At 40.7% G+C, this 26,021-nt stretch overlaps 2 protein-coding genes across 2 annotated transcripts in view; one reads left to right on the forward strand and one right to left on the reverse strand.

Moving 5' to 3' along the window:
- Window positions 1-3,377, reverse strand: part of nbas (NBAS subunit of NRZ tethering complex) — a 240,443-nt gene extending 237,066 nt beyond the window's left edge. Inside the window, exon 1 of the mRNA XM_080192176.1 lies at window positions 3,286-3,377. Within this exon, the coding sequence (XP_080048302.1) occupies window positions 3,286-3,360 (75 nt within the window). The 5' untranslated portion in view covers window positions 3,361-3,377. The remainder of the gene's footprint in view (window positions 1-3,285) is intronic.
- Window positions 3,378-3,430: 53 nt separating this feature from the next.
- Window positions 3,431-26,021, forward strand: part of ddx1 (DEAD (Asp-Glu-Ala-Asp) box helicase 1) — a 39,339-nt gene continuing 16,748 nt past the window's right edge. The window contains exons 1-15 of the mRNA XM_080192177.1: window positions 3,431-3,666; window positions 5,159-5,210; window positions 6,114-6,177; window positions 6,328-6,357; window positions 6,567-6,666; window positions 7,231-7,278; window positions 8,391-8,474; window positions 9,843-9,926; window positions 14,546-14,622; window positions 14,736-14,808; window positions 15,207-15,283; window positions 15,366-15,480; window positions 19,649-19,787; window positions 22,661-22,721; window positions 25,771-25,869. Coding sequence (XP_080048303.1) covers window positions 3,651-3,666; window positions 5,159-5,210; window positions 6,114-6,177; window positions 6,328-6,357; window positions 6,567-6,666; window positions 7,231-7,278; window positions 8,391-8,474; window positions 9,843-9,926; window positions 14,546-14,622; window positions 14,736-14,808; window positions 15,207-15,283; window positions 15,366-15,480; window positions 19,649-19,787; window positions 22,661-22,721; window positions 25,771-25,869 — 1,119 coding nt within the window. The 5' untranslated portion in view covers window positions 3,431-3,650. The remainder of the gene's footprint in view (window positions 3,667-5,158; window positions 5,211-6,113; window positions 6,178-6,327; window positions 6,358-6,566; window positions 6,667-7,230; window positions 7,279-8,390; window positions 8,475-9,842; window positions 9,927-14,545; window positions 14,623-14,735; window positions 14,809-15,206; window positions 15,284-15,365; window positions 15,481-19,648; window positions 19,788-22,660; window positions 22,722-25,770; window positions 25,870-26,021) is intronic.

Below are 26,021 nucleotides of genomic sequence, written 5' to 3' on the forward strand. Positions count from 1 at the left end.
CAGTCCTTTTCATTGGTGTTGCTAAAGAATCAGAAGATTGCTACTGAATTATACATAATTAAAGGCAAACTTATAATTAAAGGTTTCACTTGATGGAATTGCAATTATAGGTAAGAGAAATTAAACTATCGATAAGGTAACAGAATAAGTAAGTTATATCAATCTCATTAGCCAACGGAAGAAAGCTCATTATGTAAGGAACCAGCTTTTTAACTGACATGAATGATAAAGGGAAAATGCAATTAAAATATAGCTCAGTATTTGGAAAATTTAATTATATGTAATCTCGTAATGCAAAAATGTGTGGATTGGTTTTAGTTGGGATTAAAAAAATGTATAAGAAGTGGTAGTTTTATAATAAGTATTCAAGTTTGCAAATACAGAACTCAGAACTAAAGCACGTTTAATTCCCCAACCAAGATATAATCAGATGTGGGTGAAGTATCTTTCACTATTGCATGTTTAACAAATCTATAGGCCTTGACCTCAACGCTCAAGAAACATATTTATTTGAGCAATAAATAAAATCTCTAATCATAAACATCTCTATCTTCTCATATCAGCCCAATAAAGCTGTTGATGTGTTATTAACACTACTTCTGACTTCAAAACATCCCCTTGAGACCAGAAACCATTAACATAAAGTCAAACAATTTTCATCACCTCTTCCCCCAGTCATTGGGGTCTTTCCAAAAGTCTCTCCACCACAGGTTCTTCCCCACCATTTTCCTCCCCTTACAGGCACCCCCAATATTACCTCACACCCCTAAAAGGCTGTCCTTCCACTCCATCATCTCCTCTCCTCTAAAAGGCCATCATATCAGCAGTAACTTAATTTTAATCACAACTTTAAATATAAAATGTTCAAAGGCACTTCACAAGCATGTTATAAAGTAACGCACGATTTTACTACTTTGTCATGCCCAGCGAACAGTGTAGCAGCGTGGCAAGATGAGAAAATAGCATGCAAAGATAGAAGTCTGATTTGAGCCCAGTGCAAAATGGTTTGTGATCTTCCCAGGCCCTTTCTAATGGTGCAAAGCTGATTAGCACAATTAAAAGAACATTAAAATATGTATAGCCCATTTGAACCGCAGCGCATGGAATCTTCCGGACTTCAAGTGCAGTGTCATAACAGTGCAAATTGATACAAGTCTCCATAAACCTGGCGAACTGATCAAGTCAGGTTCAAGAAGTCATTGAACCTTTCCCCCTCCCCAACCTGGCTGGGCATTGCCCATCAGGTACCTCAGCAGCACCATTTGGGCACCAGTGTTCCAGGAGCACTGCCAGTGGTGGGGCATGCCTGGGATCATGACAGGTGAGGGGGGAAAGCAAAGCAACATGGGAATCAGGCTTTGATGCACCAATTCAGGGGCAGTGGATCCCACGTTGGGAAGGAAGGTCAGAGGTCTCCCAGTGCTCTGAGAGGTTGGGGTCCCCTTGTGAAGCGGTGCCTGAGCTCTCCGCAGCTGAGTGCTTTTGCACTCCACTCTCCTCCCCACCAATGCACAACTCAGCCATCTTCAAAAAAAGTGAGGGAGTACGTGAAGATTGCAGCGTGGAGCACGAGAGAGACCAGCATAGATCAGTCTATGTTCTCACCATTATGGCACCTGGAAATTCTGGGTGAAAATTCTGCCCATAATGTTTAACAATGAACCACAAAAGGAGGTATCAGAGCAGATGCCAAATATAAGGCTAAAGAGGCAGCTATTAAGGAAAGTCATGGAGTGTGATGGAGTCAGTAACTAGGGAACAGAGTTTGAGGAAGGACTGAAGACCAGTAGCTTCAGTCTTCCTAATATTCCACTGGAGGAAATCTCTGCTCAAGTTAGGTTTAAACATTGGATAAGCAGCCTAACAATTCATCAAACTGAAAGTGTCAAGAGAGGTGGTGGTGAGATAAACCTGGTTGCCTTCAGCATATATGGGAAAACTACACTTTTGCATGGTGGTGTCAACTGGTAAATAGCAGGGTGGGAAACGTCACAGAGCCTGGGATAGATCACTGGGGGACACCAGAATTAACTGCGAGATAAACAACTGCAATTGATTCTCTGGCTGTTATTAGATGGATAAGAGTAGAACCAGTTGAGAGTAATCCAATCCAGCTGGATAACAGTTGGACCAACAAGCCGTGGCTACCGGCAGATTGTGAAGGACAAGGAGGGATAGTTTACTTCTGTCTTAAACAGATTATATACTATTACGAAGCATAGATGGTTACAGCAGATAAGGAGACCCATCAGTTCACAGAATTCATGTCAGCTCTCTGCAAGAACAATTTAGCTAGTCCCACTCCCTGGCCCAAACCCTGTAATCCTTTCTTATCAAATTTGTTTTGAAGACCATGATTGAATTGACTTCTATGAGTTTTCAAGCAGTGTTCACCTCCCCCCACCACCACCACCAACACCTCCTCCCTGGATCAACTTGGTTTCTTTGCCAATCATCTATATATTTTGAAATCCTGCCATGTACAACCAAGTCTAAGCTATTAATATAGATCAAAAAGAGTAGGGGGAACTCAACCATATATCATTGTCCAATTATTTGTGATGTTGAGAAAAGCCAATTTGGTACTTTAGCAGCTGTGAAAAACTGATGGGAGGCATTCATACATGGAGTATTGAAAAAGATGGGCATAGTTTTGGGAGGTGACTGCAAAGTCAAGGTCTTTGGGGTGGAAAGAGATATTGGAGATGGTAGAGTGGTTTGCAAAAGTGAGGAGTTAAAGGCTTGCCAAAGGAGATGGCAGAATTAGAGAGAGGGAAAGCCTGAAAAGAGAGGTTAACAATATCAGCTAACACGGGGACCAGAGGGAAGTTGGGCAGCCAGCAAATGAGTGAAGACAGGGTTGGGGAGCAGGATGTTGGTGGGTCTTGTGGGTAAAGGGCATGTGGGGAGACGAGAGAAAACCTAGAGAAAGTTGAGTTAGGGAAGGAGGTTTTAGAGGATGTTGGTCAGGTGAGCTAAGTAAAGGAAGGAAACAGCTGATCAGACAGTCTCAATCTTAGTGAGAAAGAAGCACAAGCTCCTGAAACTTATTGTGGGATGGAGGCAAGGATGCAGAGAGCGGAATTTAAAAAGCTAGTTTTGCCTTAGAGCAAAGGCGGGGGAAGCGGTATTTTCATATGCCGAGATAATACAGGAATATTTAGCAGGTTGAGCAGAACCTCACAGCGCTGCAAATGGTCCAGTCTGGTGTAGCAGTGACTGGTTAAACTGGTTGTGCACCATGTCTTTCCAATTGTACCCCCGGCCACTATCCCTCTCCCTCACCGGTGCCTCGCTCTCCTGCAGCCACTCGCTGTGAACCAGCAGATCATACAGAACCTTCTCCTCTTCCACCGCCATCGTCACCACCGGAAACGCCCGGGGGAACTGTCATGGTGTGACACCCGGAACCTGGATCCGGTCCATCACTTAAACAAGTCCGGATCCAACCATAGTTCTTTTCTTTTCAGTTTTTAGAATTATTAAAACGCGCGGTGCGAGGCTCCTGGTCATTGGGCGGCTGTTTAACAAGTTTACCTCGATTATTCCGAGCTGCAGATTTAGCCGGCTCGCTCTGTAGGTATTTGTCGGGGGACGCTCTGCGCAGCCTGTCCCCGGAGTCCGGGAGCGGCGGCGGCGGCGGTGCCAACATGGCGGCGTTTTCAGGTCGGTCTCCGCTTCTCTCCGGGTTCCGCTCCGCCTTAACCGGCTTTGCCCGCCCCTCGATTAATGTTACTGCTTGTGGGGTGTTTGGGGATATTTTTGCCCCCTTTAGTGTCTCTGTCCTCCCACTGTGTTGCCATTCCCACTGTGTCCTCGGCCTGGGAGCAGCTGAGGCCGGGGGTTGCCATTCAGCAGCACCGGGAATTTCGGTTCACACCGTGACCGGCAGCCAAGTTACCCCCGCCCCGCCTTCCGTGCCCGCTGGGCACCGCAAGGGCTGGGGTGCATCATAGACCCCGACAATCACATTGTGATTTATTGTTTTAAGTTTCCTTTCGACTTTTGTTTGTTTTTGTTGGGGCCATTTCCCCCCAAAAGGAAGGGGGGGGGCTGCTCCTTTTCATTTTTCCCTAAGTTAATTTGAGTTTGATTACTTGTTTGGCATGCAAAAGAACACACCCCCGACCCACAAACCAGCATACCTTGTACGATCTCAGCTTGGTAGGAATAATGGTAGGAAGGACTATCACTTACGTGGTGAAAAACTGCAGCAGGCGAAGGTGCAGAGGGACCTCGGGGTCCTTGTGCATGAGTCGCAAAAACCCAGCCTGCAGGTGCAGCAGGTGGTCAGGAATGCGAATGGGATGCTGGCCTTCGTAGCGAGGGGAATTGAATATAAAAGTAGGGAGGTCTTGCTGAGGCTGTATAGGGCATTGGTGAGGCCGCAGCTGGAGTAGTGTGTGCAGTTTTGGGCGCCGTACTTACGCAAGGATATTTTGGCCTTGGAGGGAGTGCAGAGGAGGTTTACTAGGCTGATGCCGGAGTTGAGGGGGTTGAGCTATGAGGAGAGGCTGAATAAACTAGGCTTGTACTCGTTAAAGTTTAGAAGAATGAGGGGAGATCTCATTGAGACGTATAAGATGATGAATGGGATGGATAGGATAGAGGTGGAGAGACTCTTCCCGCTCAGAAAGGATAGTAGGACTAGGGGGCACAGCCTCAAGATAAAGGGGGGGGCGGTTTAGAACGGAGTTGAGGAAGAACTTCTTCACTCAAAGGGTGGTGAATCTCTGGAATTCTCTGCCCGTTGAAGTGGTGGAGGCTACCTCGCTAAATATTTTTAAGACGCGGGTTGATGGGTTTTTGATAAGAGAGGGGATTAAGGGTTATGGGGAGAGGGCGGGAATGTGGAACTGAGCCACGACAGATCAGCCATGATCTTATTGAATGGCGGGGCAGGCTCAAAGGGCTAGATGGCCTACTCCTGCTCCTATTTCTTATGTTCTTATGTTAACTTATGTTGCTCTATCTGCCACCCAACACCACAACCACCTACTTGTACCCCTACCCCTACCCCCCACCCCCACCCCCACCAGCATGTTGCAGTTCAATTCTTATGCATGGAATAATACCAAATCACAGTTAATGTCAACTGTACTAATCTTTACTTTTTTGTGTTTTTTTTCCTAAAGAAATGTCTTGTATTCTTTTTCAGAAATGGGGGTTATGCCAGAAATTGCCGAGGCTGTAGAGCAGATGGATTGGCTGTAAGTATGATTTGGATGTTCCGTGAACCTTGAAGATTACATTGCAAATTTTAAGTTAAAAATTGAATAAGTATACTTAGATTTAGAAACTAATTGAGCTTTAATTGCAAGCTGTGAGGTATCACTTTAAACACGGATTGTTGAGAAAAGGCACGGTAAATGATCTGATGCAATTGTACGCAAACAAATGTTTACTTTGCAACGATATTTTCAGCATTTGTTCAACAATTGGATAACGTACTTAGTAATGCTCTTCCGGCTTGCAACAATCCAATTATAATGTTCAGCTTGGTATAAAAATGATTGCTGGCTGTAAAGAAGAAAGTTGTTCTTCCAAAGTTTCCTGCCTTTTATAATCAGATCTCTATCTTCTATTATAATCTTCGGGAATTTGGAAGGGTAGAGTTCAGTTTACCAAACAAATGTTACTAGTGATTGTCATCACCTTAAAATTTGACCACGGATTCCATAGAAAACAAGTTTCAACCAAGTAGATCCACCATCAACTCTGTAATGCATAATTTCTTATTTTAATAATAGAACAATGCCATTCCACCAAAAACTACTTTTGTAGCATAGCATGCTTTTGCCCTCTTTCTACTTTATACTCTTAAAAGCAACAAAATTCCAACCCCATGTTGCAAACATCGTGTTATCTGTTTTTTTTCTGTAGCTGCCCTGATAGATTCTCAGTCTAGTACTGTGCAGCCAACTATTTCTCATTTTGCAAACTTAACAAAATTACTTTGATTATTGCTGATGCACTATTCTAATAGAATATTGCCCCCTTCAGGCAAAATCAGGGCTATTATTTTGGATTTTAGAAAGTTATTTGTTCATAACTATTAATTGCCTGATACATAGATTAGAGTTATTTTACTCTAACATGGCAACTTTCATCAGTCTCCCAACAGATATCCAAGCTGAGTCCATCCCTTTGATTCTGGGTGGTGGTGATGTACTAATGGTGGGTAGATTTACATTACTGTCTATACACTTGTTGCAATGTTCATTCTAAAATGGTACAGTTGTAATATTAACAGTGTGGAATTCTGAGCAATAGAGAATGATACCTAACTCAGTTGAAACATTCATTTCCAACCTTTATTCCCCACAGGCAGCAGAAACTGGCAGTGGCAAGACAGGAGTGAGTACAATATAATTTCTTTTGGATTAAAAAAAATCAGAAGTATTGAAAGTGTAGAGATGTTTCTGATTAAAATGAACAACATTCTGCAAATCTGAATTCTAAATGTCACAGTTTTATCAAGTATTTGCAGGAATAATCACGTGATATAATTGTAATTACTATATTGACTACAACATTTAGCTTTTTCGATAAATGTTTGATTTCAGGCTTTCAGCATACCTGTTATACAGATTGTATACGAAACACTCAAGGACCATGAAGAAGGCAAAAAAGCGGGGAAATCATCTGTCAAGACTGGTGGTGCAGGTAATGATGCTTAGATAGGTTTGATTGGAGATGAAATGCTCCATTTTGATTGTAATCTTATTTGACTCTAGAAAACAAAAAGACTGCTCCAAATATTCTTCTAATGTATGCATAGTATCTTGACTTCAACTGAGAAGATGACATATTTCTGATAGTTTTGCATTCAAGAGTAATTGTTGCCTTTCCCCGTGTTTGAATATTTTAATGTATTGCATTTGAAATGCTTCTAGCCCATATTTTTTCAAAATATATTTTGGTTGCCCTTATTGTGTATATTTGAACTTTGAGAAGAAAGCCTTTAATTTGTTTGAAGTAATATACCGTACTGAGGAAAATGAATTCTATAAGTTAGTGGAAGTCTTGAATATTGAAAGATTTTTAAGTGAATTCCGCCACATATGAAGTAATCTTTGTAAGATATATACTATTATTTAGGATTGAAGCGTACTGTTGGTATTTTGAAACTTTTAAATCATATTTCCTCAAATGAAAAAAATCATTATATTGAATACATTTTGGTATTTTGAAACTTTGTGAATAACTTTTGTAATATTTTCTGCCCAGTTTTCAACAAGTGGCAGATGAACCCTTATGATAGAGGATCAGCCTTTGGTAAGTCAAGTCTATTCTTGTTCAGTGAAAAATGTGTTCAAATTAGAATTGTTAAAAGTGCAATTCAAAGTAAAATGTCCTCTGTATAGTTAAGTAAAAATCCATTTGTTGTGACTATTTTGTTTTGTGTATGCAGTCTTCGTTAATAAAGCTTATGGAGAAAATTATCTAGTAGCAATTAGTAAATTATCTTAATAGAAGTAGTTCTGTGCCATCTGAATATATGTGAAAAATGACTATTGCTTAAATTGCATGAAGGAGCAATGTGTCCATCTTGACTATAATCATTATCCTGCAGCATTTTTGTTGTGTAGTTTCTTGGCATCCAAAACTAATGTTTCAAGGTATTAGTCCAATCCCTGATCAACCTTAACAAGATTATAATAAGCTTCATCCATATCTGTTTTCCTCCTTCTCTCCATCAGACCTTTTTCCCCACCCACGTCAAAGATGATGCCTTTTGCTGAGTCACTTGAGCAAGTGTATTTCAAGCCTTCATAGTCTAATTGGCAGGGTGCCAGGGGAATTCATTTTCCAGAATCTCAACCAAGCTTGAGTCTACCCTTATTTCATTGCCAGCAGTTATTTAAACAGTAGTAAGGAGCAGAAGTTTTGGTCAGTTTTTCTTTGTGACCTAATCCAGAGAATTGAGCCAGCATTCTTTTCCTATTACTCCCCCAGGTCAGAAACCAGGAGCTGAATCAATGGCCCACTCCACTTTATATACTGTACTTCAATAACATTTGAATGCTTTTATCCATAGATAAACTAGTATGGTATATCTTATATCATTGACTGGGAAGGAGTGGTACACAATATGTTCAACATGTCAAGATCCATATAATGCAGTAAAAAGGGCATTCTGCAGCTAGACTTTCAAACTTTTCACTTGTTCATTTGAGCTGCTTCACCCAAAGGAATAATATATATATGAAACTTCTTTCCCCCTGCTCGGTCAATGACATTTCCTGAAACCAATTGTGCTTTGTTGGGTCAAGGAGTATAGAAAAAAGACACAAAAGTGGAATGGACTATGATGTGTTTTTTTAAAAAATCATTTTTTTCAATATTAGCTTCTTGTAAATGTATAACTGATTTTGATACTTCTACAGCTATTGGACCTGATGGCTTGTGCTGTCAAAGCAGGGAAGTAAAAGAATGGCATGGATGCAGGTCCACAAAGGGAGTGACCAAGGGTAAGTATTGTGTGCCACAGATCATTGAATCAATTTCTATGAATAAAAATGCAGAAGTGCTGTAGCTTTTCGACGTTGAGTGCAGCCTTATCAGTAAGAAACGTTAGCGCTAAGGGAAAAAAAAACGCTTCACAGGTTCATAGGTAAGGTTTGCACAAAATTGCCCAGAAGTGCGCATTTCCTCTAGGCAATCCCCCAGCACTTGGGAACATCAGAAATGCAATTTAAATTGCAAACTTGGAGTGGTTCTTGACTGAGTTACATCAATAGTTAGCGGGGGGGAGGATTAAAATTTCTTTTAACTTCTGGGTACTGGGATAGACATGATGTGAAGATACCCGCGTTGGACTGGGGTAAAAACAGTAAGAAGTCTCACAACACCAGGTTAAAATCCAACAGGTTTATTTGGTAGTAAACTAGCTTTCGGGGTTTGCCCGTTCGTCAGGTCACCTGACAAAGGGGCAACCCCCTGACTCATTCACCTGATGGAGGGGCAAACCCCAAAAGCTAGTCGCATTTACTACAAAATAAACCAGTTGGACTTCAGCCTGGCGTTGTGAGACTTCTTACTGGGATAGACTCAGAGGACTCGATCTGTTCAACACCATCACGCCCCCCCAGCAAGAACTCTCTCACCCAAGGAAGTCACTCCTCATGACTGACTCTTGCCCCTACCCCATCCCTCCACAAGCCTGACCTTCTGATCCCCTCCTATCCACTGAACTTACAATTGCCTTCTCCCTGGCCTGTCAAGGACATTTTAAACTTCAATGGACCTTGAAACTACCTGGTTTCTGGCAGCTACTTTTGTTTCAAAGTGGTGGGGGGAGAGAGGCATTTTCTTTGCCCTGGGGATGGCTGCACTGTCTGGGTCTCATACAATCTGAGCTGGAATGTCGAGTGAGACATACTGGAAAAAAGGGCAAAAAAACACTGGGAAAGGATTGGCAGTCTGCATCAGATTGCCACCCGGAGGAGGCTCAAGTCCAATGAAACTGATACGTAATACTTGACTGCATAGTAATTCTCAAATATTTTTGGAAGTTGATCAATGTTGTGAAAGGCTGGCAACCCATGAGTCAAAGCAGTCAACATCTCACAGCTTGTCACCTGGTGTGTGCATTTCTAACAGTTTTTTATTTGTATTTTCAATTTCCAGTGTTCTGTTTGTAATCTTTTCCAGTGAAAGCTTTTGTGAGTTGTTTTTCGGGTCTTGTTTAATTTTGGAATTGTGTGTAAATTTAATGTTGTGTCTTTTATATTTTCCATCCAGTATAGGTTTTTGAATTTAAAATTAGTCTTGAAAGATAGTTTAGCAATAAAGTATTTCTGGGTGTTAAAGTTTATGAATGCTCTGTTCACATATAGGAAAATATTACTATGAAGTACATTGCCATGACCAAGGCTTGTGCAGAATTGGTTGGTCTACCATGCAGGCTTCACTGGATTTGGGTAAGCTGATTAACCCATATATCTTTTCTGATGCTTACATCAGTAAGAAACTGTTGGTGTCTTTGCAGTTAGTGCTGAATTGCTCAATAGTTAAACTTAATGTTTGAAGTTTTTATGTGTTCTGTTTAAATAAGTTGTAAAATTCTTAAGAATTCAGTGTCAATATTACTCTGCCTTGGTGTATAAGATCAAAATAGCAATAAATGGTCTCTTCATTTGAATCCATCTTTTTTTGCATCAACTTCAAGGAAGGACAAATAAGATTGAAACAATCCTTACATCCTTAATTGCTGACTGTTTGTTTAGCAAGTAACCAAATAAGCTCATTAGGATGCAGTAGGTGTGCTACATTACTTCTAGGTTATAGAATTCCTACGGCGCAGAAGGAGGCCATTGAGTCTGCACCGACTCTTCGAAAGAGCATCTTACCCAGATGCACTCCACCCTCTGCCCATGACCTCACACATCTACTATGGTTAATCTACCTAATCTGCACACCTTTGGACACTAAGGGGCGATTTTAGCAAGGCTAATCCACCTACCTGCACTTTTTTCGGACTGTGGGAGGAAACCAGAGCACCTGGAGGAAACCCACGCAGATACTGAGAGAAAGTGCTACTCCACACAGGAAATCAGCCTGCTTGATTAACGCCATCCACCAACTCAAAAATTCCCTCCCTTCCCCACTGGTGCATCATGACTACGATGTATCTTATGAACAACATGCAGTGCAGCACCTTGCTTCTTTGACAGCACTTTCAAAATGCATGACCTCTACCAGCTCAAAGGAGAAGGGTTGCAAGCACATGGGAACACCACCACCTGCAGGCTCCTCCAAATTAATAGACTACCCTGACTTGAAAATATATTGCCAGTGCTTCTTCATCACTGTGTCACGTCAAAATCCTGTAGCTTCCTACTTAACAGCAGCATGGGGTATAAACCTACACTCCCTGGACTGCAGTGATTCAAGAAGGCAACTCAACATATTTTTCTCGAGGACGTTAAGTGCTCCTTTGCCAGTGACACTCATGTCTCATGATTGATTTTTTTTTTAAATCTAAGATTCCCACCCTCTAGCATCCCTTCGCATAATGCATATGTATTTTGGTGGAGTTGATCCCCAACTCAAGCACCAAATTATCCTTTTTTTTAAGTTATATTTCCTTGAGATTAGATAGTTGACTGGTAATCTAATTGAGATACTTGCCCAGAGGAGGAACAGAAATTCTCTCCTTTGGTAGGAGAATCCATAACAAGGTTTTTGACAAAAGTCCTGAAACATCAGTAAGTAATAATATTGGGGTTGAATGAACGATTTGTTGATATGGTCAGCTATGACGAAGGCTCATCCACACTCAAAACATAGGCTCTATTCTCTCCCCACAGATGCTGTCAGACCTGCTGAGATTTTCGAGCAGTTTCTGTTCTTGTTTCAGATTCCAGCATTCGCAGTATTTTGCTATTTTATGTTGGTATGTTGTAGTTTGGATTCCTGTATATTCCAGAATCTCATTGCTCCTTTAGCAGCCATGACTCCAGCTGTCTGAATCATAAACTTTTCCCTAAAACTCCACATCTCACTTGTTTACCCTTATTCTCTTCCACATCCAGCTTTTCCACAAAGATTAGTTTATAGGAGAGTATCAAACCAAAACCGTGAGTTAACTTAAGTACACAGCACCCTTTTTAGAAAACAAATATAGCATCACTGGTGTTTCAGATACCTTTGTAGGATATCTTCCTTGCAAATTCTGACACTTACAGAATAGCTCAATGAAAATCTTGGGATCTTCAACGATGCAGTAAGAGGATAAAACAACTTGCATCTCCCTAATGGAGTTCAAACCTTTCTCTAAACGAAAAACTTGAGAGTTGTCCCTTGTTAAATATCCAAAAGCCTTGAGTGAGTCAGACCTTTAATTTATATAGTGCTTTTAACATAATAAAATAACCTGTCATTGATTAATGACACTATGATATTGCTTACATTGTTATAATGCAGTTTTTCTACTTGTTAAGGTGTCTCATATCTGTTAATGCTTTCACAATGTATAATCAGTATAGAATCCTACATTGCAGAAGGAGGCCATTCAGCCCATCAAGTCTGCACTGACCACAATCCCACCCAGGCCCCATAATCCCATGCGTTTACCCTCGCTAGTTCCCCTGACAAATGGGGGCAATTTAGCATGACCAGTCAACTTAATCAGCGTGTCTGTCGGACTGGGAGAAAACTGGAGCAGCCAGAGAAAACCCATGCAGACACAGGGAGAATGTGCAAACTCCATAGAGACAGTGATCCAAGCTGGGAATCGAACCTGGGCCCCTGGCGCTGTGAGGCAGCAGTGCCAGCCACCGTGCCATCTCAACTATATCAACAATTATCAGGTGCAGAAGATTTTCCTTCACTGTTTTGACAAGATTAAACCATCCTGTTCAGTTCCCGCCGAAAGCAACACCCTCCTCCTGGCAGCTTACTCGCGCTCAGACGGATACTCAGAAATTTTCGTTTGCTATTTGGGTCTGTCAGTTTCAAAATCCTTGTCCCATTTTTCACAGATCCTTACATATTGTCCTTGTGATCTTGGAAACCTTATTCATGCATCCAGAGTTCATTTATCCAGATTTGGCCCTTTTTTTATCTCCAATTTCTATCTTTTTACTTTTTTCGCCTGCAGGTGTTTTAGCAGATTCTAGAATTCTTTCTCTAAGTACCATCGGTTTCAAAAATGTCCTTAAATGCTATCTTAATAGTCGTGATCCTCCTTCCATTTATTTTACCTCCTGAAGCAATTTGAAATGTATTAGATAAATAGCAGATTATTTCCTGTGAAATTTGCCAACTTTTACTTTTAGTAATAGTATAACTTTGCTGCTAATTGGTTAAGCAATACTAAGGGTGAGGCACGTTGGTACTGAGAATTGCTCTGCCTTTCTGTGCCACTTTCATTTTCGACTTTAGTGTGGAGCACTTTTACAGCCAGATGTGGAATAAAGCTCCTACTCACAAAAGCATACTCTTTAACCGCAATTTCAGTAGCACACTCGCCCAATGATTGGAAAAGGGACATTTTTACCATATGGGCTTGGATACAATTTCACTTTCAGCTAATTGCAGCACTCTGGTATCTCACTTTCATGTCAGTCCAGACAAATTAATTTGCACTGTATGTGCGCGTATGTGTTCATGCAAACTTCAAATTGGCCTGGGCCATACAAATTCTGAACTCTTAACACACGCAGTCAGAATTTTGAGGGCTTTAAAGACATTGAATCAGACTACCAAAGTAGGACTAAATTGAACTCATTTTTTTCAATGAAACCATACTGGGTGTGCCAATAAGTCCTTTTCTATCCATGCAATCATATATTCCATCTCTGACTATTTCCTGCATTACAACAGTGAATACAATCATCACTGTTGTAATGAAAAATGTACTCGTATAAATTCAAGCTTTTTTCCAATGATTCCTTCGAGCATCTTTCCTATTGCTAATGTCAAACCCCTAGGTCTATATTTACCAAAGCCTATCATGTCCTTTTTAAAGATTGGGACTACTTTGGTCTCCCTCTAGTTTCTAACTCCCACGGAAACTGTCTGAGTGCAGTGAGTCATTGAAAATGCAGGTTAGGGATGTGTCTCATTTCACTCTGGCTATCTAGTATACACTATTTGGCCCAGTTGCTCTGTGTATTTTCAGATGTTTAATTCCATTTAAAACATGTTTATTTTCTTTGTTACTAGTCCTATTAAAATCATTAAATTTCAATGATCAAGCTGTGCAAAATGCTCCATTAATATTTTATCATACATAAAGCCTTTTGTAACCTGTGTTTGGTTATCCTCCAATGCTTTGGCAGTTCTTTGACTGTTTACATAACTAAAAAAAGCTTTCCCCATTATTTCTACAATCCCATTTTCCTTAATCCTTTTAGCTAATTTAAATCATTTGTTCTCATCACATATTTTGACAAAGTACTAAGCAATGTCATGGACAATGAGCTTAGACCAATGGAATGCTATTGTCTAAGCAGTGCATTATATGGTTTTAAGTTACTGTGAAAATTCCCAGTGTTTATAAAGAGACTAAAATTGTTTTTAATGCTGCATAGAGGGGAGTTTTCTTACCAGATTTCACCTATTAATGTAAATCTTTTCTTGACATAGGTTGAGTGGTGACTTATTGTGTTCTTAAGGTTGTTGAAGGGTTTGATAGGTTAAATGTAGGTTTCCACTTGTGAAGAAAACAAAAATCAAGATCCATAATTGTAAGATAATCAGTAGAAAAACATCTTTGCCCAGAGTGGTTAGAACACAGAATTTGCTAGCAGATGCAGCTGTTGAGGCAAATGGCGTCAATATGTTTTAAGGAGAAATTAGCTAAACAGCTAAGTGGTAAAGGAATAGAAGGATATGCTGATAATAACTGAAGATGGATAGGAGATGGTTCACATGGAGCATAGACATTGAAACAGAAATTGAGCCAAATGGCTTACTCATTTGCTGCAAATACGATGTGACTCTGTGCACCTTTCTCTACAAATATCTGTGCACCTTTATTTACAAATACCCTTGATTTAAAATTTGATCTGTTTTCCTATGAAATCCTAAATAGGCACTGACAAATTTGGCTTTGGATTTGGTGGCACTGGAAAGAAATCTCATTGCAAACAATTTGACAGTTATGGAGAGGTATGTATATTTTGGATTAAAGTTGGATGTGGTTCAACATAGTATCAATTTGTTTTGTATTGTAACTACTTAAATCTGTTCACATTGTTTTTTTGCTAATTTATTTTCTTTAGGAGTTTACAATGCATGACACCATGGGATGCTACATTGATCTTGATAAAGGAGCTATAAAGTTTTCAAAAAATGGTAAGTTTTCCTCTGATTTAAAAGCATTAAATGCAATATAATGCACTGGTTTAAGCTTTAGGTTCTGTGTATATCCTGATCTTCCATTGTCCGACCGTTCATAATTGATTGATTTGGTATGTTATAGCATCTGGAATTATAGTTGGCGTTGCTGGTCATCTTTTGCAAGTGTAAATTTGGAATGGCATGACTGCTAGTTTCTTCTGTTTCTTCACACATGCACACGCACCCTTTTATAAAGGTGGAAAGAACACCATTGTAGGAACTGCATTGTGTAATGATTAAAAATAAAGGATTAGGGTTGGAATCATTAACACAGATCATTGGTATTGTCCGGTTATATTTTTACCGGTGGAATGACTGCTCCTTGTTCTTAAGGTTGCTCTTTGTTTCCCTAGGGAAAGATCTTGGACATGCCTTTGATATTCCCCCACATCTGAAGAACCAAGCCTTATTTGCCTCATGTGTTTTAAAGGTAATTTTACCCCCTTCATTTGTGAAAAACTATGGCTAGTAAATATTTCTGATAACTGAAGGACTTTGTTTTTGTACCCTAGAATGCTGAGCTCAAATTTAATTTTGGTGAAGAAGAATTCAAATTCCCTCCAAAAGATGGCTTTGTGGCACTGGACAAGGCTCCTGATGGTCATGTTGTAAAGTCACAGCATACTGGTACGTTAGAAGTAACATCCTGCGTCACTTAACTCTTAAATAATTCATGTGATTCAGCAAAATAAAAAGGTACCGTTTCTCCACTTTAATTTATGTGCGTCTTTTTAATAATCCAACTAAACATGTTTATGTTGGGGCTGTGTAGTTGGATTACCAAGGAGACACCCTTGGAAAACAGAGTTAGGGTTTCAAGGTTGTATTGCTTGGATACCTCAATATAATACCCCAAGAATAATAACTATACAAAGATACGTTCATATGGCAGCAGTTGTGTTCCTCTCTGGCCCTGACACAATACAAGAACGTTGGAGCCCTGGAGACATTACAAAGCGTAGTAAGGAGTCTCACAACACCAGGTTAAAGTCCAACAAGTTTATTTAGTAGCGCAAGCCACAAGCTTTCGGAGCACTGCCCCTTCATCAGGTGAGTGGGAATTGTGTTCGCAAGCTGGGCATATATAGACACAAACTCAATTTACAAGATAATGGTTGGAAAGCGAGTCTTCATAGATAATCCAGTCTTAAAAGTACAGATAACGTGAGTAAAGAGAGGGTGAAGTACAAGTTAAAGAGATGTGTATTGTCTCCAGCCACAGCAGTTAGTGAGATTTTGCAAGCCCAGGTTAGTTGTGGGGGCTACAGATACTGTGACGTGAACCCAAGATCCCAGCTGAGACTGTCTTTCTGTGTGCGGAACTTGGATATCAGTTTCTGCTCGGTGATTCTGCATTGTGTCGTGAGGGCTTCCTGGGAGAATGCTTACTCGAAGATCAGAAGCTAAATGCCTATGAGTGCTGAAGTGTTCCCCAAGTGTCTATGTATGCCCTGTTTGTGAACACAACTCCTACTCACCTGATTAAGGGGCAGTGCTTCGAAAGTTGTGGGTTGGCTACCAAATAAACCAGTTGGACTTTATCTGGTGTTGTGAGACTTTTACTGTGCTTACCCCAGTCCAATGTCAGCATCTCCACATCATGACATTACAAAGGACAATAAGGAAAATTATACCTAATTTGGGGGTTAAGAGAAACTGTGAGTTGGGATTCAAAATTTTGAGAAATATTGGCTATGATGATTTGATTTTAATTTAAATCCCTTATTTAAATTATGTCCAATTGGGTTGGTTAAGTGAAATGGATAAAGACAAATGTGAAATATGTATGCGAGTAACTAAATTAGTTATTGAGAAGTATTTTTCTCAGAACTATTGCCCTATGTGGAATATAGGGAAGGGAGGAGACTTCAACTTGCAGAGGAAGAAGTATGGGAAAGCTGTAAGCAGCAATAATCCGAGTTACCTCAATCTCCTGGAGGTCGTCCGAGGTGATTTTGGGCCCCTGCTAAACGCTGTGACTTCTGCATGTCTCCGGCAGCAGGATTTCCAGTGCCGTCGGCTCGGCCGCATAATGCATGCATGTCCTTATTTTAATATAACTTAAATTCCATTAGCGGGCCCGGACTGAAATTTTACCCCTTTTGGCCAGGAGTATTTTACTTCAGTGGAGTTTAGTAAGCTCTCCACTTGTGGGAGGGCTTGCAGCCTAATCCCGTTGGAGTGGGGGGGTGTGTTATATCAAGGCCCCCCCCCCCAAAGAGAGTTGGTGTGGAGGGGTGTCCCCTGGACATTGCCACTTTTGCAGTGCCAGCCAAGGGACAAAGTGCCACTGCTGAGGGCCAGCCTGCTGGGGGAGTTGGGGCTGTCAGTGGGGTGGGGAGGAAGATATTGAGGCTTGCCTGTGCATGTTTGGGGGGGGCCAGTGATCAGGCCATTGTGGGGGGTGGGGGGATGCACGGCCGGATATGGGGGTCGCAGGGCTAGGCAGTATCGGCGCACGCACTGTTGCCTGCTCAGTGCTCTGCTGCTGGCCTCTCCAGCTGGAATGGGGCCCCTCCCCTTCCACAACTTTTTTGGACTGATTCGCGCTAGTGCCCTCAGCTGCTCACAGACTGTAGGAGGTTCATTTCGAAACTGCCACTGAAAAAAAGCACATTATTTGCTCCAGTTTTATGCAAATTCGACACTTAGAATCTTTTTGAGAGAATCACCACCTCTGTCTTTGCTTCAGATTTCCACCATTTAAAATGTGTTGTTTTTTATTTGCATTTATGTTTTTGACAAACTTTTTGAAGAGTTGCAAGGCGTTCACAAATAAAAATGCAGCACCAGTTTCTATAGTTCATTCCATACAGTAAAATGTGCAAAAGTACTTGAAAGGAACATTAGCAAATAAAATTTGACACCATGTCATTTGCACAGGCCATCCAAAAAAAAAGTCAAAACAGTTAAATATTAAGGAGCACTTTAATGGATTTAAAAGTAGCAGAAAGATTTAGGGAGGGAATTCTAGAGCTGAGGATCAAAGCAACTGAAGGCACAGCCACTAATAAAACAGCATTTACGATCAGGGATGTGGAGGAGTGCAGTGAAATAGAAGGGCTGGAGGAGGTTACAGAGATGGGGGAGTGAGGTGATTTCAAAACCAAAATGAGTTTCAAAGTCAAGTGATTGCAGAACCTTGACCCATTGTAAGTCAGCAGGCATAGTGCTGGGTGAATGGATCTTGGTGTGAGTTAGGATAAGGGCAGCAAATTGTTGGGTGAGCTCAAGTTTATGGGAAATGGAGTAACTGAGACAATTACTGAAGGATATCCAAATGCTGATCAAAAAAGTAGATTTTAAAAAACTTTTAAAGGTCAGTGACATAATGAAATGAATGGGTTTAGACAATGGGGCCAAGACTGCTGAAGGCTTTGCTACCACTGTTGAGGCAGAGCCAAGTCTGACAGAAGAACAAAACGGTACAGCACAGGAAACAGGCCCTTCGGCCCTCCAAGCCTGTGCTGCTCATTGGTCCAACTAGACCATTCGTTTGTATCCCTCTATTCCCAGTCTGCTCATGTGACTATCCAGGTAAGTCTCAAACGATCCCAGCATGTCAGCCTTCACCACCCTACTTGGCAGTGCATTCCAGGCCCCCACCGCCCTCTGTGTAAAACAAAAAAAGTCCCTCTGATATCTGAGTTGAACTTCGCTCCTCTCACCTTGAGCCTGTGACCCCTCGTGCTTGTCACTTCTGACCTGGGGAAAAAGCTTCCCACTGTTCGCCCTATCTATACTCTTCATAATTTTGTACGTCTCTATTAGGTCTCCCCTCGTTCTCTGTGTCTTTCCATGGAGAAAACCCCAGTTTACCCAATCTCTCCTCATAGCTATGACTGTCCATACCAGGCAACATCCTGGTAAACTTCCTCTGCACTCTCTCCAAAGCCTCCATGTCCTGGTAGTGTGGCAACCAGAACTGGACGCAGTTCTCCAAATGTGGCCTAACCAATGTTCTATACAGCTGCAACATCAGACACCAGTTTTTATACTCTATACCCCATCCTATAAAGGCAAGCATGTCATGTGCCTTTTTCACCACCTTCTCCACCTGTGCTGCCACCTTCAAGGATTTGTGGACTTGCACACCTAGGTCTCTCTGTGTTTCTATACTCAGGATGGACAAGTGAGCAGGATTCCCTACAACCTCAATAATCCCTAAAGAAATGGGCGATCTTACCAGAATTTGGCAAAATGTCAGGGTCTGACTGAAAAACGGTGTGTTTCTCTCCAGACCTTCTGACACTGTCAAAAAAAGCATGGGCCTGTTTCACGCCATCATGTTGAGGCGGGGAGAGCCTAAAGGCAGGGTCAAGCCCGGCTGTACTGAGATTGGGGCGCCATTTTTAAAGGGTGGCCTGATCACAAAAAAAAACCTTTCCCACCGTGGAGGTCTCGGGAGCTCTAAGTGAAGTTTCAGGTCAATAGTTTTTTTTCAATCAGAATTGTTAATCTCATTTCAGGGCAGATTCCTGGATATGTAAATTGTGTAATAATTCTAGATAAATTGTCCTTGCATCACTTGTTGGTTTTAACATTCTGGAAATGTCGGTAAAGCTATCAACTAAGAGGTGCCAAACTAAATCTGGGGAGGTGGAATTTTTGGAAATCCGTAGGGAATTCTGCATCATGAATTTAGTGATGTTGCTTTATTAATAACTGAATTCTGTAAGTAGCAGTTGTAAAGGATTAGGATGGTCGTACCTCAATTTATTGAAGAAATAGTTTTCATAATTCGATGCTGTGAAGTTTATCATTGTTTCAGTAGTATTCATTCGTTCTTTTTCAGGTACTGCACAGGTGGCTCAAACTAAGAACTTACCAAATGCTCCAAAGGCACTCATTATTGAACCATCAAGGGAACTGGCTGAACAAACCCTCAATAACGTCAAGCAGTTCAAGAAAAATATTACTGATCCCAAGCTAAGGTAGCTTTTCTTGCCACACTTGCTTTTCTTCTCCCCTCCCTCAACTTGCCCAATAAACAAATGTGCTGTTGTACTAACCGTTCTTTACCTGCTGTACACATCTTGGGCGAACACTCAATAAGGTCCTAAAAGGAACGATCGGGTGAGGATTCCATTTCACTTTAACATTCTGAAATTGTCAAGTATTTAGTCTTGTAACTTTAGCAGCAGAAATCTGTTTTCTTCTGCCACTTTGTTTAGAGTTGCATTAACTTTGGGTGGAATTTTGAATTTGCGGGAAAACTGGAGTAATTTGCGCTGTTTGTTTTCAGTGAGAGTTCACACTACAATGTCCCACACTTGGTGCAATGTAGAGATCACCAATGTGAATGTCATTACATTTTAGGGGGCAGGGCCTATTCCCAGCCAGAAGGCTGAAACCAATGCACAGAGGCCCCGAACTGTCAGCCTCCTGTTTGCTGGCCAGCTTAGGACCCCTGCAATGCTGCCCGCTGCCACCACACCGCCACCACACCACCACCACCACCGCAACAGCAAACCCCCCCCCCCCCCCCGCCCCCCCAGCTATCCTTCCGTCAGTCTGCCCGTCAATCCCAATGTAAAATGGCAGTAGGAAGCCCTATCCCTTTGGCCCTGCCTCATGCCAGGTGCCCTCTGGGCATTGGCACTTTGCCCCTTGAGCAGTGCCAGGGGCACAGGCTGGCACTGTCAAGGTGCCTATGCCCAGGCAGCACCACCCCTGGTGGCCCCAATTGCCCTTACTTCACTCCAGCAGGGTCAGGCCGCTAGCTCCCCGAAAGCGGAGAGCTACTCTAAACCCTACTAGACTGGAACACTCCAGTAGGGCGGGAGAAGCTAACAGGCCCAGGAGTGAATTCTACCAGCATTTAATTGATATTTAAATTATCATTTAAACACTAGTCCTGCTGATTTTCTGCTGCAGACCAGACCGCACCAGAAATCCAGCGTTGCAAGATGCTTGCACTAATCCCGTGAATCCCCTCCCCGGCCCTGCCTCCACACGATTCTCCTGGCTTGCTGCACTAGAAAATTAGCGCAATGGGGTGGGAGAATCACCCCCATTGTCTGTGAGTATGTACTGTTTCTATTTTCAGTTACATTGTTTGTGCAGGCATGAGAAATATCCACTGTTTGACAAGTTTCAACTTTTGGATCAGAGAATTCCACCCTTTAAAATATTCTTTTGCCCTCCATTCTGCTCCCCTCTTGCTCTGCTGCATTCTAAATGACTTTCTGTAGTTGGGAGATACAGTGGCCATTAGCGCAGTAGCTGCTGCTTCAACAGGCAACCTATAGAGCATTTTACTGTACAAGCTGCCTTTCTTTTGTTGCCTCCACTGAGAGTCACTGCTGCTGGACTGGGGTGAGAGCGAAGCCAAGAGTATGTCTGGAATATTGCTGCTTCTCTCCACTCCACCTCTCCAACACCTGGGCAAGATGGAAAATTCCAGGTGGAGGGAGGGTGGAGAAAGAAGAGAAGAGTGGGCATGTGAGTGAATGTGAAAGAATGGAGGGTATAAGTGAGTTAGTCGGGGGTGGGGTGGAGTTTGGTGTTTGGAAGAAAGTTGTGTGGTGGGAAGAGATGATTATGCTGTGTAGATGGGGGAAGGGGTGGGGACGAGTAGAGAGCAGAGGGTCCTCACTGAGTTGTCTTGTCAACTTTGAGTTTTATCTATTTTGTCCATGGGACATGAGCATTGCAGGCATAGCCAGCCTTTGTTGTCCATCCCTGAAAACATGGTGGTGAGTTAAATGTTGTCATGTTGGAAAATAGTTGGGAAAACACTGCCATAGTCCATTGCTTCACTCCCCATATATATCATCCAGCAAGGTCACAGTGTATTGTTTATATGGACCTTTATTACTTGCACTAACTGCATTGAATACTGAAATGATGTGCTAACTTTGATTCAATACAAATGTGTTGGTCCATATTCTTGACAATAATAAAAAAAAAACCAAGGGAAAACTGGTGTTTCTACTCAATTGAAGTCTGATAATTCCTCCCATTTGAAATAATCTAGAAGCATTTTTATTTCACTGCAAAAATTGCTAAAATGACGTGATTCCTTGTCACAAAAAAAACAGACTTATTTGTCTTCAGTCACTAATTTTCAGGGTTTTTTTTTGCTTTTGGCCACCTTCACATCTGGTATGTGTTGATGAGTCTTGTGGTAAAATAATTGCTGATCTCAGTTCAGAATAAATTCCACTGTTGCCGTTTTCCTTATCTTGCCTAGTAGTATAAGCATAATGGAAGCATACTAAGGACAAATCAACTTTTGTCTGGCAGTTATACCTCCCCTTCTGAAGGCTGTCATTTACTACCCTGTGTACAGCTGTATAAATGCTATCAGCCCTCCAGTGTTGCACTGTGCACATACCTCCTACCTGAACAGGCACCAGAGAGTGGTGACTAGGGGATTTTTTACGGTAGATTCATTGCAGTGTGAATATAAGTCTACTTGTGAGTAATAAATCAACTTAATATTGTGCAGTGCCTTAAACAAATGCATCCCCACATATGTCAATCATTTTGCAGCAGTTTTCATTGGCTACTGATCAAGATTAAAATACCTATTTTGTTTTTTCCCACTCACTGCAAGATTTTCATATTTTAACTGAAGAAATCTGGATTTGTAAGGACAAGGCCACTTGGACTGTGCTTTGACCTTCATAATCTTGTATTTTTGAGGTGCTCAGACTCAATAGTGCAATAAATGCTAATTTTGATAAATGTTTAAGTTAATTCACAACACTCCAAGGTAAATCTCAAGCACTTGACCATGTTGTAATCCTTGTTCGTTGTAGCAATGGTTTCATTTCTGGGATTTGTTTTTTTTTTTGTTTAGGGAGCTTCTGATTATTGGTGGTGTTTCTGCAAAAGATCAACTGGCTGTACTGGAACAAGGAGTAAGTTTTCCCTGTTACTCCTCAAGAAAATGTGCTCAGGATTGTGTTGATGCACAAGTACAAATGTAATTTATTTGAAAATATCAGATGAATTAAGTAACCCAGAATAGATTATAGTATATGAGTTAAAGATCACACTAATTTCAGCTAAACACATTCTGATGCTGTTCCATTCATTGTAATGCCATACATTAGCTGTAGAATGCATTGTGACATACCGGGTTTTGAAAGCTGCTTTATAAAAACACATAAAAAAACCCAAATTATTTTATTCCAAGTACTATTTTCTTTAAAACCCTTTTGCCATAATGTTGTACACTGCATGTAATTTACTAATAATGGTGTGGTTATTATGACTTGGATAAATGGTAATACTATTTTCAACAGGTAAATATTTTTGAATTACTGATATTTTCCACAGCATACAATTCATGCAAACTTCATCTGTCTCAAATGTGCTTCATTGGTTTTGCTTTTTCATATACTTGCATAATTTTCAGAAAGGGCCAAGTTAAAACCAGCCACTGATGAATGAATGTCTAAAGTCGATAATGGATAGCTATTTGAGAAACCCTTTTTCAGACATTGTTGTAGATAAACCACACCACCAGCAAAAATAAAAGCATCTTATTTGCATCTTTTGCTTAAGGCAAGTTAATCAAATGTCATAGGGATAGATGGGAATGAGAAATTTGAAACATTTACAGATCAGTCATGATCTTATTGAATGGTGGAGCAGCCCCATGAAGCTGAATGGTTTACTTCGGTTTCTGCTTCATATTGTTGTATTCATTTCATTCCTGATGCCATGCAGCCTCCTTTTTATTGTCTTGACCTTCACATTCATTTTCCCCCTCCTTTTTTTGAATGGTTTTCTAATCCCTTTCCCAATGCCATCCACTTCTGAACATATTCCTCTACTGTTAACTTTCCTCCCACCTGCACCACCTAATTTTAATCCCACAACCTGGAGATCTCACTATGAATTGTTCACCTCACCTTCAAATACTCAACTCCCCTGCTTCAGTATTTTGACTATCATAACTGAACCTCTGTGTCCATCATACCATTTTAAGTGGAAGTTGGCCAAAATCAAGTATTACATATTCTATACGTAGTCCTCCAGCAATTGTCCAATTTTAAAACTACTCAGCTAGGCTTATGATTTCCTATAGCAAAAGGAACCACTTGTAGTTCACAGTCAAGTTATAGAACTTTTGTTCCCCGCAATTCATGTGACCTGTATGCAAATTTACATTATATACTGGCTTAATGGTAATCTGAAAAAGATAAATTACTTGTCTATCCTGTGTGTAATTTTCTTGGCTTAATGTTAAACAGATTTTGACATTGTTAAGCTTTGTTTCAATGACTTAGCCTAACATAAGCTTAGTGAAGGCAATTTATCAGTTGGATTGCCACTTGATATTTCCAATCTGATTCTATCACATTCACACATTCTTAAAAATAATCATTTGGTCGTACAGAACTTAAATATTGCTTATAAAAGACATTCTGTCAAAGCTTTTTCATCTTGCATTGATAAAGACAATTCATAAGAATGCCAATGCAAGGGAAATAAATATATGCTGAGTGAATTTAAGTGGATTCTAGTAAAGATATTGCCATGGAGAATGCACCAGTTGATTGTGACTGATAGTTAACTGCCAAACATTGTTTGAAATTTAAATCAGACAGCTTGATTCAGATTGGATACGGCATTTCCCTGAAGGATGGCTGTCACTTATTTTGTTCTAGCCGAAACAAGTGCAATGTGCATCCTATGTTCTTTCTATCAGGGGCTCATGCATTCTTATATGTATCTCAAGTTGCATGCAAATTTGACACATTGCGAGACTAATTGACAATCTTTAATTAGTTGTCAGCATAATTATTAATATACTGAGGATTATTTAGCAAATGTCCAATTGTGGAATTGTATTTAATGTTGGACACTTGAATTTTCCAAGCAATGGCCAGTTGGATGTGGTCTGCACCTTGCTAGTTGCAAACAGCAGCTGGGATATACTGTATGATGAGATCAACCAGTCTTTTGGACTTGAGGCTTCCATACCTAGCATCACATTAGCACTGAAATTCATATGGCATGGTACTCTTAGGCAGAATTTCTTTTTGTCTTGATGCAGCATTTTATTCGTGGAGAATACCACACGTGTCGCTATTGATGGTAGCATGAAACAGACAGCTTCACCTGTTGCTCAAATGTTTGAGATGCCTTGTTCTTCCTGGGCAATCTGAGGTAGTCGGCACTTTTTAGGGCCGAAAGCAATGCCTTTGGAGGTCCATTCATGAATTTGTGCGATATACAGGGTGAAAAGATCGGATTGGGATAATCATCCCACAGGATTTCTTGATGTGCCTTTTCGTTTTGGCAATGTTCATATTCTGTTGGCTGAAATCATGAATTAGCTGCAGTGCATAAACTTTCAAACTAAATTGAACAACTTTTGAATTTCATTAGTTTTGAAGAGTCTTACTCTAATTTTGGTGTTCAGTGAATCTTCCAAAAGCATTTTTTTATGGCATTCTGCCATCATCATTAGTCACTCCTTCGTTTCAATTTTTGCCTCCTGTAAAAGAAATCAAAATTTGTCTTGAGTTCTTACAGAGATTCCTGAAACAATCCCAAGAAATGCTTGTGATGTACAATTTCCTCACTTTACCTTTTTTTGTATGAGAGTGAAAATACATTTTTGCTTTTCACCTTTTTATCCTGGAAATGTTTGATCTCAAAGTAGCTTTATCATGATTGTATCTATCTCTTCATTAACATAAAATTTGCCCACAGATCTATTATTCAACAATGTGGTTAATTTGGATTCGTTATTTTGCAGCATTAACCTGTCTGCATCTCACTACTCCAGAAGTGCTTTTCCTCAAAGGGACGTTTTCAACTGTTAACAGTGCACCTTAAATTTTTTAAAATACTGAAGAAAAGTGTAGTTCAATTCTAAAACATTATTTTTGTTTCATGACTTAGTGAATAGCATTAAATTGAACATGATCAATGTTCTTATCTATTCCACAGGTGGATATTGTTGTTGGAACTCCTGGAAGAGTAGATGATCTTGTTTCAACGGGAAAACTGAATCTGTCCCAAGTTAGGTTCTTGGTGCTAGATGAAGCTGTAAGTGCTCATTTATCAGAACTGAAATGTCATTATTATCCTTATTAATCCCACACATTCAATAGCATTTGTGTTAGCTACAATGGTCATTTTTCATATCTTTATATACCACCTCGATCTCTGAAAGACTTTTTGTTGCTTTTGATTCTACT

Source organism: Carcharhinus amblyrhynchos, chromosome 7, assembly GCF_965287045.1.
Source record: "Carcharhinus amblyrhynchos chromosome 7, sCarAmb.v2.hapA, whole genome shotgun sequence".
Classification (NCBI taxonomy): Eukaryota; Metazoa; Chordata; class Chondrichthyes; order Carcharhiniformes; family Carcharhinidae; genus Carcharhinus; species Carcharhinus amblyrhynchos.